Here is a 15,368-nt window from a genome sequence, read left to right as displayed (position 1 = left end):
AACAGGATTCTATAGCATTAAGCCATGGCAGTTAATGTGGTGTCAAACTCCATTAATTCTACAATGTAGATGCACCCTGAGGTCCCCTGGCAGAGTGCAATCCCTGGGGTGACATATATATCTCTTCATGGATATCAAGATCCCAAGCTGTTGATGTTGGAATGGTCTTATGGGCCTCTCTAACTACATCAACTCCATTTTTGTGATGTTAGATGAAAATAACACCACAAAAAAAATCCATCAAATCACCCCCAAACACAATGGTTTCCCATGTTATTCACTCTTTTGACCCCCATACTCTTCCAAATTTGAAATAAGTCCAAAATCCAAGGCGCAACAACTAGATGGGATTTTAGGTCATTTTCAGGCCAGATGTTCAGCTGATTTTGCAATGAATAAAATAAGGAATCTTCAGATCCCATAGGTTGGAGTTGGCTTGTTTAGCAAATGATGATTAAAAGAAGATCTATGGTTGAAATATAACAACCAATTGGTTATTGTAAAAAGTGGCAAATTTCGCTTTCTACCAGCATGTGAAGATGGTGCTCAACTGTATTTTACACAAAAACAATGTTACACATTTGACAAAGTCAGGGATGGAGCAATGGGAAACCAAAAAGAGGGCATTGTCAATAAAATAAATAAATAAAAAGTCTATAAGAACAGGATTCTATAGCATTAAGCCATGGCAGTTAATGTGGTGTCAAACTCCATTAATTCTACAATGTAGATGCACCCTGAGGTCCCCTAGCAGAGTGCAATCCTCCAAGTAATTTTTTCTTAATCCTCTAACTGGTAGCATTGCAAAGACTTTGATATTGAAAATCTCTTCCATTTGTGGTATTCACATTCTCTTGGTAATTTTGAGTCCCTCCTTTAGATATACTAACTGATGGGAGAATTCCTTGATGTTGGGTGAGATTTCGACCTGTGGCCAAGAACTTTAGGGAAAGACTAGGTTGGAAACAGCAACTTGAATGGCATCGTACTTCTCACCAAATGTGCAGAACACAACCTTGTCTTCACCAACACACCCTTCTGTCAGAAAAATAAGTTCAAGACATCAGAAAGCACCCTCAGTCAAAATATTGACACCTCTTAGACTATTATGTGTGCCAGAGACTGCCACAATATCCTCCTCACAATGACAAGTGCTGATGATTGCTGAACAGACCGTTGACTAACTTGACCCACAATAGCCATCAAGATTGCATCAAAATGTAGACTCTAAGATTGCACCCAAATGTAGACATTTATAGACCCACTGCCAAGACTCTACCTTTGGAAGACAATCATACCGAACTATGAGTGATAGCCTATGATGATGGTATAAGTATACCACTTGGCATAGTGTGGTAAGTGGGACTTTGGCCTGCATAAATAGTAGTATAGTGTCTAGATCCAGGGAAGTCATGCTACCCTTCTATTCTGCCTTGGTCAGACCACACCTGGAATACTGTGTCCAATTCCGGGCACCGCAATTTAAGAGAGATGTTGACAGGCTGGAATGTGTCCAGCGAAGGGTGGCTAAAATGATCAAGGGTCTGGAGATCAAGCCCTATGAGGAATGGCTTCAAGAGCTGGGCATGTTTAGCCTGCAGAAGAGAAGGCTGAGAGGAGATATGATAGCCATGTATAAATACATGAGGGGAAGTCATAGGGAGCAGGCTTGTTTTCTGCTGACCTGGAGACTAGGACATGGAGCAATGGCTTCAAACTACAGGAGAAGAAATTCCACCTGAACATTAGGAAGAACTTTCTACCTGAGAGAGTAGAACTCTCTGCCCCGGACTGTGATGGAGGCCCCTTTTTTGGAGGCTTTTAAGCAGAGGCGGGGTCATATGTTGGGGGTGCGTTGATTGTTATTTTCCTGCCTCTTGCAGGGGGTTGGACTGGATGACCCATGAGATCTCTTCCAACTCTATGATTCTATGATTCTAAGTGCTTCAGAAGCAGATGTTGGGGCACAGTCATTACAACCTGTCAGTTATTATGCTCAGGTGAAGGATGGAGATGTGTGTGCCATGTATTTGTCCTGCACCCAGTATGCCCATCACTTACTTATCACTTTAAAGTTCAGTCAGTTGCCAAAAAGAAAAAGAGGAAGGAAGGAAGGAGATAGAGGGAGATCTTGTCATTCATCCCAGGGAGCATAATGTTTAACATCAACTCTCTGTCCAAAATCAGGCCAGTTTTTCCTCTGTTTTTTTTTTCTTGAACACAGCTATATTAAACTGAAGATAACAATCCTTGCCTTGTGGATATACACACATGATTTTGACAAGAGCATCATCAATTCAAATATATATATAAGATATTGACCAGGGACTTAGTTCAAAATTTTAATTTAATTTAGTAGTTACAATGGATAGGAAGTATGTGAGTAGGAAGTAGGACATATCTAGCTCCATTCACCAGGTTGAGATCTTTCATTGTCAAGTGCTTGGTGAAAAGCAAATCCAAAAATCAGGGATCTGTGTGTGCATTTAATCTAAATGCATGAAGGAATCCTACCATGAAGTTTTTCAGAGCAAAAAAAGTGTTTTCCAAATCCTAGAGCTAGACAAGAACTAGGAATCATGTGCCTCTCCAGCTACTGGACTGCAACTCCCTGGATTTCTCACCATTAGCTATGATGGCTAGGTCTCCTGATAATATCTTAAAGGCTACCACAAATGCCTAACTGTTGTTACAGTTTCTGTAATGCAATTTTTTTCTAGATCCCCATGTTAATGTCTTCTATGGTAACTTGGCATTTGCAGTGGCTTGCTAATTTAGGTCAATGGCTGTGTTCATCCATTCAGAACTTTGCTCAAAACAACTGTTGTCATGAAGGCAATGCAACAGAAAATACTAATGAGCAATTAGATCTGGCATTAAGCTGGAAAACTTTAATTGGTTTGGAACCATATTTACTGTGTGTAAAATAGGGTAGTGCTGAGAAATAAAAGAGGAGATTATAAGAGATGCATTCGTGACTTTTAAAAACTTGTCATCAGTTTGGAGATTGGAAAGAGCGCCAAGGTCAAAATGATCATGGCCCTTTTCTTTTAGCAAAGCTGAAGACTCACTTCATTACATCCTATAGTATATTTTCTCATGGTGGCAACATCTTCTTTCTTGCCTTCCTCCCCCAATGACCACTATTGAAACTGACCACGTGACTCCAGCACCATACACACGATTTTTTTTACTTCTGTGGCTATTCACAAAGCTTTGTTCCTAGGCACTTTGCTCCATGCATCTGATGAAGCAAACACATGCTTATGAAAGCTTATGATACCAACTTCTTTCTCTCAGTCTCAAAGATCCCTTTGCATAGTGGCAGAGATAATTGACTTCCTGTTTAGAAAAGGAATAATAAGGTGGGGGCAGGGAGAAGGGAATGCCAAACTAGAAGTTGAAACAAAGGGATAGGTTTCAGTAATGTCACTTCAAGGTTGTTTTTCAGTAGATCTTGGTGTTTGTTTGTTTGTTTGTTTGTTTAGTCTTGTGCTCCTCTCCTCTTTTCATATGCTATTTTATGGCCTAATAACATGAATGTTGTTCAGTTTTTGCTTTATTGTTGGAGTATGGAGTATTGTTGGCAGTAGTGACAAATGATTCTAACTGCCACTGCAGCCTAGAACTGTAGGTGCAGTGATAAATCTAGTAGGACATAAAAACTGGAAGCCTGTGTGAAACAAAAAAACTAAACCCCATCTAGTTTAGGGAATCTGGTTTCACTTGTCAAAACCCTCTACTTCAACACAGGGGTGAGCTAACCTTCAGTGCTTCATTTGGATTTGGATCCAATATTATATCAACTCACTGGCATCCAGACATGAAGCAGCTTCCCACCATAAACACTGAGCTTCTGTGCAAATCTAAAAGGGACTGACAAGGTAGAAGGTGACAAACTGGCATGGGTACAGCATCTGGGAGGGCTCCAAGTGAACCCTTTGCTCTGAAAAATGGTGGGAGCTGAAATGAAATCTTTTATTCCACTTTGGCTGGCCTACACTATCCTCAGCTTCCCACAAAGATAGCTGCCTTAAAGCAGGGATACTATAGACAAGACATGGCCCATGGACCATATGTGATTTTTTGGGACACCAAAGTGTGTCCTGGAATTTTTTTAAAAAATACTCTAGTTTTCAGACAGTTTGTATCACCAAATTAGTCAAAGCAACCTCGGTAGTTTAAGTGACAGTCTACTTTCTCCACATAGAGCCATCCCTCACCCCATAAAAAGCTGAAAATTCTGACATCCCTTCAGGTGTGCTGAAATGTGAAAGTGTGGCTCATCTGTGGCACGCAGGAGAGGATGGCCCTGCCCCATCATCATCATCATCATCATCATCATCATACCAAGGGGAACATTATGCTGGAGAAGCATAATTTGTTTGGGGACCTGTTTTCTCTCACCCTGCTCTCCATGATCCAGATACCATTTCTTTTGCATATAAACTTTGAAAATTTTTATATCACATATTGTGTTAGCTATTTTATTTTAAATTATATTGAAACCTCTTAGGGCCCTATTTTAGGAGAAAGGCAAGTTGCCTTGTTTCCACAGAACTTCCACAGAACTTGGGGTTGGATGGGAAGCATGTTTGGCTCTCTGAAATTTAAGGAGATACTTACATACATACCTGTGTTATTTTGAGCAAGTTTCTTAAAAAGTGGCCTTTTTTGGCTAATGTCTATAAGTGGCATCATAATTAAATGACTTGAAGAAAACTGTGTGTTTGTTTTATCAATTTTACTATCCATCTGAAACCTGTTGGTATGAGAAGAAATGTCCAGTGCTCTGTGGACAACAGAATGGATAAGAGCACTCGAGCCACTGCAACATATTTGAGTAGAGTATATGTGATTTGTACATCACTTGATGCAAGTGGCACACTGACTGAAATTCAGATAAAAGCAAGGCTGAAGCAACGGGAAGAAAAGCTGGGGTGGGAATCCCACTGTTATCTCTCTAGTTACTGTTCTGTTACATGACAGTCTCCATGTTTTTATCTGAGCAAACAAATACATTGATTTCCCACTGAGAATCATCCAGCTGTAAGATAACAGTGAATCTGGAACTAACCACAGCATAGGATACCATACTTTACATACCATACATATTCCCAAGGACTGATCTATGGTCTCTTTCATACTGCCCTATTATTATTATTATTATTATTATTATTATTATTATTATTATTTTGATACTACATTTAAGTATTTGGATGCTAATGGTGGTACAAAATGTGTATTGGCTTCAACTTTGAATTTTATTTTCTTTCACTTTTTAGTATAACAGGTCACAGACTGAATAATAATGATAGAACTGTAGAAGTGTGCAATATTAAAATTTTTGGTAAAGCAAAGCATGCTTGCCCACATTTGCATGGGAGTTTATTTATTTGCAGTTACATTTTATCAGTAACTTTTTGACTACCTTTTCTAGAATCCCCATGTTAGTTTGGGGGATTCTGGGAACTGTCGTCCTCAAAGCAAGTTTGCAATCTGATTTCCCCTCATATAAGGTGCCTAATTTGAGCCAACATAGAGATGCATGAGCCCCCAAAGACGTGGAAATGCCATGTGTGTTCTGCATCTCAAACTTCTGAGAGGATCAGAGAGGTAAGAGGCTTGAAAGGTCATTTTGGACCTGAGACTGAAAAATCTAGCATTCCAACAGAGCAGAACCTCTCTTTCAGTCTGATTGGTGGAAATTTCAGCATCCTGTCTGCAAAATACATTATTTCTTTCCATCTTTCACTCGCTTCACCAGCTCCTAAACAAATTCAAGCAAATTATTAAATTGACTTTTTTTCTCATTTCCCTTGCAATTCCTGCACTGGATCTTTAATTAGTTTGTTTTGACTGCTGCGTGGGCCTTTCCCCCCATTTTTAGATGGCATATTTTTAGCTTTAGTTGCCATGGAAACATGTGACACTGGGACCAAGATTGAGACAACAAATGCAATCTTCGCCTCATTCGGTTGCCTGACTGAAAGAGTGCTTTTTAAAAATATTAACCTTTTCCTTGTCCAGGGCTTGAAAATGATGGGATGGTTCACACCATTGATAGGTCCTTGGCTGCTTAAAGACTGGATGCTTGGATGAGTGGAAGAATTTAAAGACATCTATGTAGCTGTTACTAGGTTTCTCTCATATCTGTTGCCTTCTTGAATTATGATTGCTGTCATCACATTGTTGCCACTTGTATAGCTTAAGTGGCATTGCTCCTGCGCAAGAAATCTCAGGATGTCCGGTTATGCTTGAACCTGGCACATTGTAGCCATCCTAGGGTTGGCAAAAGAATCAGAAAGTTTTTGCGGGGTGAATCCTAGGCAAACAGTTTGGCAGGAACTGCTTTACTGCTGGAGGTGGGCAAATGATGAAAAATTGGGAGGAGGCCATAAATAGAGTAACTTGGAGTAAATGGAAGCCACCTTGGGTCCTGTGAGGGAGAAACATGGGATATAAATAAAGATTTATTATTATTATTATTATTATTATTATTATTATTATTATTATTATTAGAAAGACAACAAGATGAGTCCACAGCAGACAGTATCACTCTGCTGGCTTTTTTATTGGATCACACGTCGGACACTTCCCAAGTGTCTAGGACTGTGTGATGTATCGGTGAATAATGCATGCAGATCCAAGTAAGGTGGCCTTCTGCAGCTGGCAGATGGTAATTTTGTCAACACCAATTGTGTTTAAGTGTGGGCTAAGGTCTTTAGGCACTGCACCCAGTATGCCGATCACCACTGGCACCACATTTACTGGCTTGTGCCAAATCTTTGCAGTTCAATCTTTAAATCCTCATATCGTGTCAGCTTTTTCAGTTGTTTATCTTCAATCCTGCTGTCACCTGGGATTGCAACATTGACAATCCATACTTTTAACATGATCATGTGGTTAGGAGTATTGTGCTCCAAAACTCTGTCTGTCTGAATTTGGAAGTCTCAGAGTAGCTTGACATGTTATTTTCTGTAACCTTTTCACGCTTGTGATCCCATCAGTTCTTTGTCGCAGGCAGATGGTATTTATGGCACAAGGTCCAATTAATCATCTGAGCAATGGTGTTATACCTCTGCTTGTAGTCTGTCTGCGCAATCTTCTTGCAGCAGCTGAGGATATGATCAATTGTTTCATCTGCTTCCTTGCAGAGTCTACATTTGGGATCTGTTGCCGACTTTTCAATTCTGACTTTGATGGCATTTGTTCTAATGGCTTGTTCTTGGGCTGCCAGAATCAGGCCCTCCGTCTCCTTTTTCAAAGTTCCATTTGTGAGCCACAGCCATGTTTTTTCTTTGTCAATTTGGCTCTCAATTTTTCCCAGAAACTGTCCATGGAGAGCCTTCTTTCACCAGTTTTCTCTTCTGCTCTGGATTGTGTTTTGTGTTCTGGATTGTGGATTGTGTTCTGTATTATTATTATTATTATAGTCTTAGAAAATGGCATAGCTACCTAGCTGGCATCAGTCTTGGATTCCTTTCAGAACCCATCACAGTGTTCTTGTCTCTTTTCTGAATTTCATGGTACTGATATCCCTCCTTCCAACTTGGCCCATGCTAACAAAATGCCCCTCCTATCCCCTAATTTGTCATTCTCCAAAGGGAGCAGATACAGATCTGTGCAGTAAGCATGTTTTAAAATGGGTAATTGAGAGGAATGTTTTAGTATTCCCTCATCATAATTAGAAACAGGACTTGAGATCTGTTTCTGCATTTATGTTTCAGACAGTCAAAACTGGCATGGCAAATGTTCAATTTTGTCAAGGAGTGGTAATAGGATATCTGAAAGCATTATGAATAGCAGATCACACACAACACAGAAGGCATGCCCTGACATGAGAAGCCCTGGGCTACCTTAATAATTGGCCCAGCTTACCTGTCCAAACATATCTTCCTTTACAAAGACCTTAAGATTGTGTGGAGAGACCCTGCTCTTGGTCCTGCCACCATCACAATCACGTTTGGTGGGAACGAGAGACAGGGCCTTCTTGGCGGTGGCCCCTCAGCTGTGGAACGCCCTCCCTAACAAGAATAGATCTGCACCCTCCTTCATGACCTTCCAGAAAAAGCTCAAATTCTGGTTATGGGATCAAGCATTTGCAGGATAGATGGTTTTAATGGACTGTTTTTTAGTTGACGGCAATGGATTGAAGATGGTTTTAATGGACTGTTTGAATTGATGGCTATGGATTGATTTGGAGGATGACATGAAATGGCGTATTGTTTTAATGTATTTATAGCTGATTTTGATGTAGGTTAAATGCATTCTATGTTGTATATTGTTTGGCACTGAATGGTGCCTGCTGGTAGCCATCCTGAGTCCCTCTTCAGAGGTGAGAAGGCTGGGATAGAAATGCTCTTAATAGTATATAAATAAATAATTGTTTGGGCCAAAAACCCACAGCACAAAGACTCGATAAAAAGTGACAGAGGGCAAGGAAGAAGAAACGCGAGTCTCATACTTTTTGAGTGCAAGATTTCAATCAGTTTCTACAGTCCAGTTGCAAGGCATTATTCCTTGACACTGGGTCAAAGTTTTACACCGTTAAACTAAAACTGTAGATAATTTCAGTCAACTTATTTGCTAATCAAGATGATTTTCATATAAGTGACTCTACATACATGGTTGCATTTAATATGATGATCATCCTAATGCTGGGGTGAGTTTCAATACCAGCTACTGTTATTGCAGTCAATATAATATCTGTCTCTCATTCATCCACATTGAGGATTCTCTGAGCGGTTCTGGTTACCCTGTATTTGAAAAAATGCTTTTAAACATTTTTTAAAAAGAAAATAACTAACATTTGGGAAGATTTGTGTTTCAGGCAGTCAAGCTGGCATGGCAAATGCTCCTATTGTCAAGGAGTAGTCGTAGGATATCTGAAAGGATTACGAATAGCAGATCACACTCAATATTGAAGGCATGCCCTGACAAGGGGATAGATCTACTTTAATGTTCCATTGAAGTTGTTCTTTAAGAGTGTTCTCTTAAATGACCCTAGTTTTCCCCTATCAGCTTTAATTTTTGAGATACAGAATGCATGGCATATATACCAGTTACCACCTGCTCACTCATAGAAAATCGTGATAAACATATCTAGCAAACTAGAGAGCTGATGCACTCTATCCAATGCAATTTTCTGAACCAGCACCCCAAATAATCCCAGGAACAAGCCTAAAAACCAACACACCAATATTTCTTTTGTGGGGCTGTGTTCTGAATAGCCAGAAGTCACACTAACCAAGGCCACAACAAAAATAGAGACACTTGCCATCAACCCATCCAGAGATCAAGAAACCAAATAAATTCACTAACAGGAACTGTAGAAGAGCCAGAGAGAACAAATAGTTGCAAACAACAAAAACTCCCAGCAGCTGCTGTTGGGATTTGTAACTGCTTGACTTTATGACATGCCATGTGCTTGATTCCTCAGCATTTCTTATTTAAGATCTGTTACCTACTGCTGTTCCTTGTCCTGATGACATTCCACAAACCATAGGGTTGTCTCCTCAGTGTTTCTTAAGTCTGACTGAGACTGGGAGAGGGGGGGGCACAACTCTGCTGAAGTTCCTCATAGGCTGCATCAGTAGCCACTTGTCAGGCTTGGTATTGGGGTTTCTGTTATTGGACTGAACATTCATTACTCACTTTAATGCAGAGTACTCAACACAGAAAGACTTCCAGGTCCAGAGTCCTGTGCATCAGAGTCCTTGGATTCAATGAGTAATGGCTGTTCAGTCCAGTAGCAGAGGCCATAGAGTGGAAAGCAGATAGATGTTGCTAAGACCTTATAGAGCACCATATGAGCAGATTGTTCCAAGAAGGTCTGCCTTCCACTCCATATGTCACTGTCTACCTCTGAGTTAGGTTCATGGGTCTCTGACACAGAGATCTCTGGCCTTTCAAGCTTAGGGGTCTCCCTGACCTCTCAAATTTGTGGCTTGTGTGTGTTGGGGTTTGTTTTTTTTTACTAGTTCTCCAGTGATGTTTGGACCTAGTGTGTACTTACTTCAGAGTGACAGTTCCATCTCTAGGTTAATGAGAATAATTGAAGAGTTGAGATAAGGCTTTTGAATATAACTGTTGATATGCAGATCAGAAGTACTTCTTTTTCTTTCTTTTCTTATTCTTCATTTTTATCAGAAGATGTATTGTAGTTTTAATTATAGAACATGTTGCTTTCTCTTTTCCTGTTTTGCTCTTTTATTATATTTTGTTAATAAAAATATCAAAATACAGAGAATTGAAGTCATGGAACAAAAATAAGTAGCATGTACCCAGCCAACTAGACCTTTTGGCTCAATTGAGCTAGTACATGTGATAAGAGAGGGAGATAAGTGGAGGAAATGGAAGCCCATGCACCATAAATAGGCTTGGGACTGAGAGCAAAAGAACTGAGGGCAGGTACTGTTGAACCAAATGTTTGAATGAAATTGTTATGGAGGATCAGAACAGCACAGCTGCAAAATGTGGAATGTGCTGTATTATCTGACAAAAGAAACCCGATTCTGAGATAGAATCTGAATCACTGATGGTCCAGAACTTCAGTCAGTAACACCTAGTAGACTGTTTAATAGGAGGAGGAGGAGGAGGAGGAGGAGGAGGAGGAGGAGGTGGAGGTGGAGGTGGAGGTGGAGGTGGAGGTGGAGGTGGAGGTGGAGGTGGAGGTGGAGGTGGAGGTGGAGGTGGAGGTGGAGGTGGAGGTGGAGGTGGTGGTGGAGGAGGAGGAGGAGGAGGAGGAGGAGGAGGAGAAGTGGTGCTTGATAGCATAGAACCACAAAGGGAAAGCATGCATACACATTAGGGCTGGGCAACCATGGAAAAATTTGTTTCTAAACTCGATTCATTTTTTGGGGTTTTTTGCGTTTCGATATTTAAAAGAATTCAGAAATTTTTCTTTAAAAAAGTTCAATATTTACGAAATTTCGTAAATTACGAAACAATTACGAAATGATTTCAAAACGAATACGAATCGATTCGTTAATGGCGGACGCGACCGCTCAATACGCTAAAAAACCTCCATATGGGACAGGGGGAACATTTGAAGTTTCCCTCTCTCTCTGTTGTTGACTGTTGGTGTGATATTTATATTTTTTTTTTACTGATTAAACAAACAACAGCTATAAAACTTGCCCCAGACATGCGGAAATAATAACGAAACGATTTCGAAACGATTTCAAAACGAATACGAAACGAATACGAAGCAATTACGAAATGAATTGAAAAATTCGTTTCATTTTTTAGATGCTCCTGAATGGTTCAAAATCGCTTCGTTATAAAACAAATAACAAATTTTTAGCGAATTGCAAAATTACGAAACGAAACTGCCCAGCCCTAATACACACATTCGTGCTGTTTGCATGCAGGCACCAAATCCTGTCTGACCTTGGAAGCTAAGCAGGGTCAACCCTGGCTAGCACTTGGATGAAAGACTGACAATGAATAACAGTTGTGATTGGCTATATTTCAGAGGAAGCAACTGGCAAAGCCACCTTGAGTGTTACTTGCCTACAAAAGCCCTATGAAATTAATGAGTTTCCCACAAGTCAACACACACACATACAGCAGCACACTGTCTAAGCAGTCTTCTCTCCCCCCCTCCCCCCCCCCTCTCTCACACACACACAATATAAAAATTCACTGGAACCACATCCACCCCTATGGCAAACTAGATACATAGAAGCAGAACATGAGTGCAACAGCCCCCACCTGCCCTTCCTTCCCCTAAAATAAGTAGGGCAGAAGCATGCTGCTTTTGATCCTGGAGATAGTCCTTAGCCATTATGACTAGAAGTCATTTAGAGCAGTTTCTGAGTTGTTGTTCACCGACCAGATCAATGTGGAATTTCTCTTTTGAAAGTCACCTTACCTCAAACTCCTTAGGGGAGTTGCAAAAGGGGAAGAAATCCAGATGTCACTAGCATTTTGAGCACATTATGTTAAAAATATTAATCAACAGAGAAACACCAGGGACCAAGGCCGCATATGGTTTTGAACCCCATTTCTTAGTATTATAAGAGAAGGTGGTCCTTCTGTGCCAACATCCACACAGAGCTGAGCCATTCACAGACCATACATCAACAGACCTTCCTCTGCCAGCTGGGCACATAATTTATGTTTGTTTGTATTTTTTGTTATGGGTGTAACAGCCCATTGGTTTTCAGATAGCTTTTGTGTGAGCTCAGTTCCTAACTCACCAAAAAAGCACATATCTATCAGCTGCTGCTTTTATTAAATCTATTGAATACTTCCTATTCATTGTTAAGACTTCACATCCCTACATCTTAAAAAAGTACTTTTAATTGTGGTGGCCTGACTATCCTTATCCTTATTATCCCTTCAGGAATTTCTCACCATACAGTTTATTCAGAGTTACCTTTACTCAACTCTACTCCATCTTTTACAATATGTTCCTCTTCTGTCATTCGCCAGCCAGTTCAGCAGTTTGCTTGAAGACTGGTTGGCTTGAAGAGGCCAACCAGTCTGAAAATATTTAGAAAACAATTCCAAAGGTCACTGGGGATGTGGTGGCATCTCTGCAAATGAGGTCCAGCCAAGGCTGAAAGTGCAATTCGAGATCTCCCCTCACTTCAGTGCCCCTAGAATTCAACTTGTCACCTGTCAACATACCAAAAACCAGGGCAGTTTATCATTGTCACTCTTCTAATAGGAATTTAAAAGGCCAGTTAGCTGGAAGCATTTTTTGACACTAACCTAGTGGCTGGAAACTTGTTGGGGGCGGATGGGTGAATTTGGAATGATTATGCCCAGCAGCTGCATGCCTTTCTTGGCATCACAGAGAGCAAGAGATATTTTTTTGAGTAGCTTCACTCCACTGATACTAACAAAAGGTTTACAAATGTTGTCACGGTCTGCTACCTATTAATCAATGCTTAAATTGTTCAGGCCCTGCTGGTAATAATTACGAAAAGACAGAGAGAGCTCATCTGGCAGCCTTTGTATTTATTTACAGTTTAGGGACAGAAGCAAAACAAATGTACAATTGTTGTTGGAGTTATGAGTGAAACATTTATGGTCAAAAACTTTATGGTGAACTATGATAGGAAAGTAGACAAAATCTGCCAGCTCCAAGCAACTGATTTCTCTATATCTTCCATAGAGTTGGATGGGACCACAAGGGCCATTTCATTCAATGCTCTGCTACACATAAGTACACAACCCCTGAAAGATGCCCATCTAACTTCTGTTTATAGATTCCCAACATTGGAGGGTCTACCAACCTCCAAAGCTCTCAAACAGCTCTAAGCATAAAAAGTCATCCTATAATTTAAGTGAATTTTTTTTCTTGTAATTTAAATCTGTTGAAAACAAGTTTCTGTGTGACATCCATATATTTAACAATAGCTACCAAGTCATCTGAGTCCTGTCTAAGTTAGGATCTCATCACATGAATAAGGTCCAGCACCATGATTGGTCAGCCTCTGCAGTGAATCATGGCAGCAGTGAGGTGACAGTGGGGCAATCCTGGTACCACAGCTGCCAGTTGACGCTTCCCCATCCCACATAGGGTAGCGTCCCTGCTGCGCGAAAGCCCCGTTGTTCCTTATGGAATACGAGGCAGCCCCTCTGTTGGTGCCAGCAGCGTCCCACCATGCTGTTGCACCACTTTGTCCATGGAGCCCCATCAGAAGTCACCATATGTCATTTGATGGGCAGTGTAGGGCTCCATGGGCAAACTGGGGCAGAAGCGTCCTAGGATGCTTTAATTACCCCATGTAATGGGGTTCTTAAACATATCCAGCCCCTTCAAATATTCTTCATAAGATCTGATTTCCAGGTTTTTGATCATCATGGTTGCTATTTTTGGACATGTTCCATCTGGTTGGTGTCCTTCCAGAACTGTGGTGCCCAGAAACTAAATGCATTACTCCAGGTGAGGTCTGAATAGAGTGGCACTGCCTCTTTGCTCTTTCTGGCCAATATATTCCTATTGATAGAACCCCAAATTACATTTGCTCTTTTGTTGAGTTGTGCTTAGTTTGTGCTCTAATATGGCATCTAGATCCTTTCTTCGTGTACTACTTTCAATACCACTAATCTCATATTTGAGAATTACATTTTTCCTACTGAGATGCGGTGCTTTAAATTTATCCCAGTTGAAATCAATTTTTAAATTTTGACTCAGTAATTCAATCAATCAAGGATATTGTGAAATCTGGTTCTGTTCCCCAGGACTACCTTCCCCATTTTGTGTCACTGACACATTTTATATGCGGGCAGGTGAAGAATTGACCACACCTCTGGCCTGTAGGCACACAGGTGGATGAAGGCTCAGACATGTGGGTAGGTGAAAGCTCATCCATATATCTGCCTGCCTGCCACTTCCTTCAAGGCTTGTCCCCTAGTAATGCCTGTCAACTGTGGATGTGACTATTATGCGAGGAAAACTAAAATACAATTTTGGCATCCCCCCCCCCAAAAGGGGAGTGAGACTTTTATGTGGTGGTGACTATTTTGCGATGAAGTACAGTATATACAATGGAATAGTAAAAGAGTGTCTCTTATTTAAAATGGCAAAATCAAGCATTGAAAAAAAATTAAAGCCATGGATGGTAGAATCTGTGAATGCAGAATCTGTGGATACAGAGGGTCAACTATATTGGTAACTTGTCCAGAAATAACCAGAATTATGCTTTATTCACTATGTTCTCATGAGCATTCTAACTCATGCATTGTGGACCAACTGAATGAGAATTATAGACAGAAAAGTAAGTTTTTGCTATTTCTGCAAGCTGTGTTTTCAGCATCTATTCAAAATATCACTCTCTGGTTTCTGATTTAGTCAGGATACATTCTGGGAAGTATGAAATTATGTCACTGGCAACATTATTTTCCTGACATTTTGAAAAGACCTACATACCTGAATGCTCATTTAACTATGCTAACACATAGAAGTTTAATCTCCCCAACTGGCTGGGAATGCCATTTCAGGTCCAAACAGGAAATTTACTGCTCCCATTACACAGAGAAACCAGTGAAGTTTTAATGTTATTCACATCCCATTGGTGTTCATTTGCTCAGGTTTTCTGTGAATTGTGAATTTTATCTCTAATGCACAGCTTGACATATGTCTTGCCAATGGTCTCTGCAGAGCGAGAGATTGGAATGAAAGAGGTAACAATGGGTATGGTAACTTGTTTTGAGAATAACCATTAATCTCATATTTTCCAGAACCATAAAGGTGGAGGTGTATGACTGGGACCGAGATGGCAGGTAAGTGGCATTCAGACTCTCTGGCTGGATAGATTTGGACTGAAAGAAACCTAGGATGGAGAGGGATGTGACAAAAATATGTTGGGTTGAGGAGCGCCTGAACAGCATTTAATAACTCAAGAAAA

The 15,368-nt window shown here is 40.5% G+C and overlaps 1 protein-coding gene across 2 annotated transcripts in view; it reads left to right on the top strand.

The window, feature by feature from the left end:
- CPNE5 (copine 5) overlaps positions 1-15,368 on the top strand; it is a 199,873-nt gene that overhangs the window by 136,702 nt on the left and 47,803 nt on the right. For both annotated transcript variants that reach the window (XM_067467959.1, XM_060773230.2), the window contains exon 11: positions 15,202-15,243. In XM_067467959.1, coding sequence (XP_067324060.1) covers positions 15,202-15,243 — 42 coding nt within the window. The remainder of the gene's footprint in view (positions 1-15,201; positions 15,244-15,368) is intronic.

This window comes from Anolis sagrei, chromosome 4 (assembly GCF_037176765.1).
Source record: "Anolis sagrei isolate rAnoSag1 chromosome 4, rAnoSag1.mat, whole genome shotgun sequence".
Taxonomy (NCBI): Eukaryota; Metazoa; Chordata; class Lepidosauria; order Squamata; family Dactyloidae; genus Anolis; species Anolis sagrei.
This window is presented reverse-complemented; position numbering and strand designations above follow the sequence as displayed.